The 5,822-nt window shown below is 35.8% G+C and overlaps 1 protein-coding gene across 1 annotated transcript in view; it reads right to left on the bottom strand.

Moving 5' to 3' along the window:
- Window positions 1-5,822, bottom strand: part of LOC109819852 (G-protein coupled receptor 1) — a 12,816-nt gene that overhangs the window by 4,831 nt on the left and 2,163 nt on the right. Inside the window, exons 3-6 of the mRNA XM_020385801.1 lie at window positions 5,623-5,792; window positions 3,868-3,962; window positions 3,219-3,320; window positions 3,017-3,073 (exon numbers count right to left, since the gene is read on the bottom strand). Of these exons, the coding sequence (XP_020241390.1) occupies window positions 3,017-3,073; window positions 3,219-3,320; window positions 3,868-3,962; window positions 5,623-5,792 (424 nt within the window). The remainder of the gene's footprint in view (window positions 1-3,016; window positions 3,074-3,218; window positions 3,321-3,867; window positions 3,963-5,622; window positions 5,793-5,822) is intronic.

Raw genomic sequence — 5,822 nt, 5'->3', positions numbered from 1 at the left:
AAGGAGGATGAAGACAACAGATGGAGATTCTGATAAGGTAATTATTAGGCTTATTGAAGAAAAGAAATTCAGATTACTTTATTTATTTTTTGATTCACTAGTAGATTTAATCTAGAATAAGCTTCTGGCTTATTAACAAGTGATTCACCAGTAGATTTAATCTAGAATAATCTTCTGGCTAATTAACAAGCTTCATTGAAGCTCCAACTATTCGATGTGCTCGAGGAGTCAAAAGAATTTGTGAGTAATTAAGTTAATTTGGGGTTCAAAGCATGTATTTTTTTTCTTGGGCATTATTGTTTCATTAATTAAAGATTTGATTGGGGGTTTTGATATTATTACAATTTGAATATTTTATTTGCAATTATATTAAATTAGTCCATCGGTCCTTAGAGTGTGCGACTACACTGATCCTTAATACTTCAGGTTTTTCTTGATTAAAACTTGACTGGAATGACATACAAACTCAAATCAAATTGATGAGCATGTTTTGATGCATACATGTTAATTATCTTCAATTGAAAAGCAACTAGGATTGCAAAAACTAAAGAACTGGGAAATCACATGTGATTGTCATTACATGTTCACATGAGATAATATTGAGGTGCCATGAGAATTAGTGATATCCTTCAATTCTTTTTTTCCCCTCAATAATATCTCTCCAGGTTTTCTCTGGATAAAATTTGATTAACTCTTGCTTTATTTTAATTAACTTTTTTTGTTGTTTATTGCATGTCAAAGGAAGGATTCAATAAATATTTCAAGTCAAGATCGATGTCTTCAGTTTCTAATGCGGAATAACAAATGTTCTGATTTATTGTTCGTGAATAAGAATAAAATAGGTTAGCAATATAATATCATACCTATTTAGCAATCTCTCGCTTTCATCAAAGGTGACATATACTTAGAGAATGATATTTGCTTAGCTTTTTTTATTTATAATGAAGCCATTAGGAATTAAACTCATGACCGTGGGAGTCATATGTTAGAACCTCCTGACTAGGGTTGGGCATCGGCCAGTTCAAACCGTGGGCTGAACCAGCCTAGCCTAACGTAGGTCGTAACCCAACTTGACCTACACCAGGCCGGGCCCAATCCTGTCGGGCTAGGTTTTGAACCGGACCAGGACCAAAGAGGCAGGGCCGGCCCACCAGTGAGCCGCCCTGGCCTGGGTTAATTATGAATGTTTAATTTTTTTTAACATTTACAATTAACATATTTTTTTCCCTTGCATTTGTAATTTAAATTTAAACTAAGTGAAGGTTATTTAACTTTTCATTGATGTAGTTTTTTCTCCGTAGTCTGAACCATGTATATACATATATTTCGAGTCAAAAGGACCAAAACGTTTGCCAGCCCCTTCGAATTCATATTCCTTTAAGTTAGAATACTAAGGTTCATAATCCCTGCTTCTTAAGCATGAGAATGAGAAGATTCAGGCGCATATGGCTTTGGTACCTTGTTTTGTTATATGACATCTATGCATAAGGCAACGCACCTACCCTATTTCAACTAATATATCTAAGATTTGGCTCAAGTGTTGAATACTATGTAGAATGCATGAACAATGTGTACAATATCTCTTATCAAGATTGTTGGATGAAGTTATATTCTTGCATAATGTTGAATTTCCTTTCAATAGCTATATGGACAAAAATCTATTTCTCAATTGCTTAAATAGGTTTTAGGTTATTCTATTTTCCCCGCGTCACGCAGGGGTATTTGCTACTTTAATTATAATAATTGATAAAAATATGTATTAAATTCATATAAATTTATAAAAAAAATAGCAATCTTAGATTCACAATAAACCATGCATAGTTAAATGCTAAATAGCTAAAATAATAACTAACAATGTTATAGAAAACGCTAGGAGGCCTAGGCATTGGACTCGATGCCTAGAGCCTAGGAGGTTTTTATTTTTATTTTTTAATTATAATAATTGATAGTAAATGTCAATGTTACAGAAGGCTTAGTTGTCGGAGTGATGTTTAGGCGGATTTCTTTCTTCATTTAAGTGACGGTCGAGGAGGTTTTGCTGAAGGTCAGAGGAGGTAGTCGAGGTATTCATATTTGGAGGTTAAAAGAGTTTGGAGGAGGTTGGAGGATGTGGAGGCTGCAACACAGAAAATCATTATCAAGGTCTAAAGGATGCAATCCATGTAAGCAGGCAATGTTCCCCTAAACACTCCCAAAACCTAGGTGGGCAGCTTAGGTACCGCCTAGGAGCTAGGAGCTAGTTAGACGGCCTAGGTACCGCCTAGGCCTAGGCGTACGCCTAGGTGGTAGACCTAGACGTACGCCTAGGTGGTAGACCTAGACGGACTAGGCGAAGGCTTTTTAAAACAGTGTCTACGAGTGTAGTGTCTACGAGTGTCTAGGTGTCTGAGCAAAAATCCTAACTACCTTATAATTAAATTTTACTTGACTAGTTGCCTATAAGCATTAAGCTACTGAGTTCAAGATATTCCCAGTATTTGTTTACATACCAACATTAATTCTCGCTTCTACTTATCTTTATTATAAATGATTCATGCCATTCTTAGAGTTGAGCGAGAATACTCGGTTGGGGATTTCTGAATCTTAAGACGCACGTATGTTCATGAACGCGCAGGCACAAGAAATATTCCAATACCCAATAATAATGAAATATGAGCTAGGTTATGTAACCTATGTAGCACGGACACGGATCCGACACGGCCATCCGACACGCCGACACGAGGCAAATCCTAAAAAATACATAGGATACGTGTGTTCGACACGTGTGTTCGACACGTGTGTCCGACACGGACACGACACGACACGGCTTCATGTTATGCGTGTCCGTGCTTCATAGTATGTAACTTAATCAACAGTTCTACCTTGAACATAAAATAATAACGATGTTGCAAATCCCTTAACACAGTGAACAAGTAATATTAATAAGTTTAATATTTAATAGAAAGAACTGTTCCGGGAGCAAACCATTTACTGACAAAAGTTTTTTGTATAATTAGTAAAACAAGAAGAGAAATACCTTCTTGTCAGCTCCTGTATCATATTGGTGGGATCGATCTGACATGCCAACAGCCATCTGCAAGCCGACATTTGATTCTTAGATTTAAAATACTGTGAAAATTTTAAATTAAACTACTTTTCTTTCAGAATAAATAAAATAAACCGATCCGAGATTCTCCATTCAAATTATATGAAGTTTCTCCAGGTTTAATCAAATGTACCCGTGTTGCATTGTTCAGCATGCGATTTACTTGGTAGTATGTAAATCCATTGTAAAGAATGGCACCCCACAATGGAGCATAAAATGTTATGAAGTGAGCTACCTGCAAGCCAATTCACATAAAGATCTCAATAGTAGAAACTGCCAAAAGTTGTTTTAAAAAAAACACGGTGTCAGAATCCAATTATTTTCCTTCTCCAGATGAATTAAATCTTAATAGGTTTATCTATTAGAAAGAATGTCTGTGTTTGGCAACTTACCCAAAATTGGGCCAGGATCTTAATCTAGTTGTAGTTTGCACCAGGGGAGGGATGGTACAAACTAGAACGGGCTTGGTGGCCACTATAAGGCCTACAAAATATTGGGCCAACTCTGGCCTAGTTTTTTATCAAACAAAAAAGAACTCAAAACTGAGGTTCAGTCCTGACCCAGTTTTAAAGGGTTGCCAAACGCAAAGGTCTTGCATTAACGATGACCAAAACAATCGACAACCAGAAAATCACTCTTTTAAAAGAATATTGATAACTCAGAAAGCCATAAAAAAACATGTTGTTGCCTTCATAAACTTTGTGCGCGTGCGCGTCATTAGAATGAAAAACTAAAAGGACAACAACTTGCAATTTCACAGCTATGAGAATGTATACACATGCCTGTCCTGCAGTATCAGTCTCAGCCCAACACCATGCACCATATCTTCCATAATCACTACCTATGGAGCGCATGACAGACATAGCAAGAGAGGTTCCTGTAAGAAAATTACATCCGAAGTTGATTTCATTAAAAGCTACATTTTTATACTATTATTTACAGAATGGTCAAGAGTTTAAAATAATAATCTCCCTGTAGAACTGGACTCGATTCAGTTCAATAACTATATACATTTATTCCATAAAATCGTGTTAAAAACAGCACACTTGAATAGATGAAGTTATCAAGTGACTAAAGTAAGAGAAGATGGTTTTTCAAGCAGCAGCATTATGCCGGATATTGAAGCACATACAAGATTGATGTGAAAAAGAAAAATATATTCAAAAGAAAAATATATTCAGAAAATCTTACAAACAAGACGATAGGATGCAGTATTTTGGAAAATGTAAAGCAGTTGAGAAGAAACTGGCACCTGAAAGCTTGTTTTGCTGAGTGCACATATGCATCTAGGAAGTACAATCCTATTATGTACTTAATAACTTCATCTCTCCTTGTCAGGAGACAAAATTTGATGGCATGACCATTCATTCATAAGGCCTAAACAAATATTTTGCTTAGAGATTTATAGTTAACAAACCAAAATGTAATCTTAGTGATTTACCTACATGCATCCCTCCTTTCCTCCCAAGAGATAGTTTAAAATTGACATAGATAAATCCAATTGAATCATGCATCTCAAGATCAAACAGAGAAAATATTTTGTTTCTTTTTTCATTCATTTCTTTCTAAGAACAGTCTTGGCCAGTAAGATTCTTAAATTGCAATACACAAGCAAACTGTATTTATTTTTAGTTCCATTAATGATGTTCTGCGTAAGGAAAAATCCTGCAGGAGATGTACAGAAGACTTTTCCTGCTACAAACATTATGGATGTGCACATCAATTCTTCTATAAGAAGCCTAAGAGATCACCTGGAGATAGAGATAGCATGCAGAGAGATAATTAGTGGCTACTATCGGTCATATGCTTGGAGTTATATTGACCTCACTTTACTGCCCTTAACTATTCCTTTCAGTTTCCACGCCCTAGGACACTTATCAAACTCTACAGATCCATACATCATCGCCACTAGAAGCCTATAGATTTTATTTGCCCACTGATTTTAAATGTATGAGGCCCAAGAAGAATGCACTTCCGTTTATGGCTTATAATCATATCCCTTCATCTAGTTTTTTTAAGAATGGGAAATTTTCGAAGACATACACTCAGGTTGAGCATGTTCAAACTGTATATCCAGGTCTTTTCCATTTAAATATGGCAAGATCCTATCCCTTCTATGATTTGATCAGAAGTTTGGACCAGCTGAACGGGTTGCCTATGAGAAAACCACTGATGGAAGTTTGCCAACCCTCCAGTTGAGTCATCTTAATGTGGAGTGGTGCCCTATAGCTGACCCAACTAACAGAAAAGGGATCAGATAATGTTGATAAAGACATGCAAAAGATAATCCAACAGATGTGAAGTTTTGGGAGTACTTTCATGCTGCTTATTTGCTAACTGGCCTTCAGTCATTTTAACAGTTATATCTTCACCTTAACAGAACTAATAAAAAAATATGGAATCATGTGCAAACATAGATGCATTAGAATTCAACTAACACAGCCTGTAAAACACTGACAATAGAATGCAAAATACCAATAAAAACAAATGGATAGAAAATGTATTAAATAAGGTATTTCTTCAAGGTGAAAGCATACCCCATACATACAAATGAAAAACAGATCCGAAATCCTCTACATCTGTTTTGTGCTTAACAACAGTACGGTGAAGAGTGAAGGCAATTGTTGTAGTCCATAAAAAAGATGCTACACAGGAAAAGTGTGTACTATAGTCTTGAGCATAACAAAAAAATCCATTTGATGGGTCCCTACAAGAAAAAATAAAAAAAGGGTGAGCT

The sequence above is a fragment of the Asparagus officinalis genome, chromosome 8 (genome assembly GCF_001876935.1).
Source record: "Asparagus officinalis chromosome 8, Aspof.V1, whole genome shotgun sequence".
NCBI classification, from domain to species: domain Eukaryota; kingdom Viridiplantae; phylum Streptophyta; class Magnoliopsida; order Asparagales; family Asparagaceae; genus Asparagus; species Asparagus officinalis.
The sequence above is the reverse complement of the archived record's forward strand: the minus strand, read 5'-3'. Positions and strand labels throughout refer to the sequence as shown.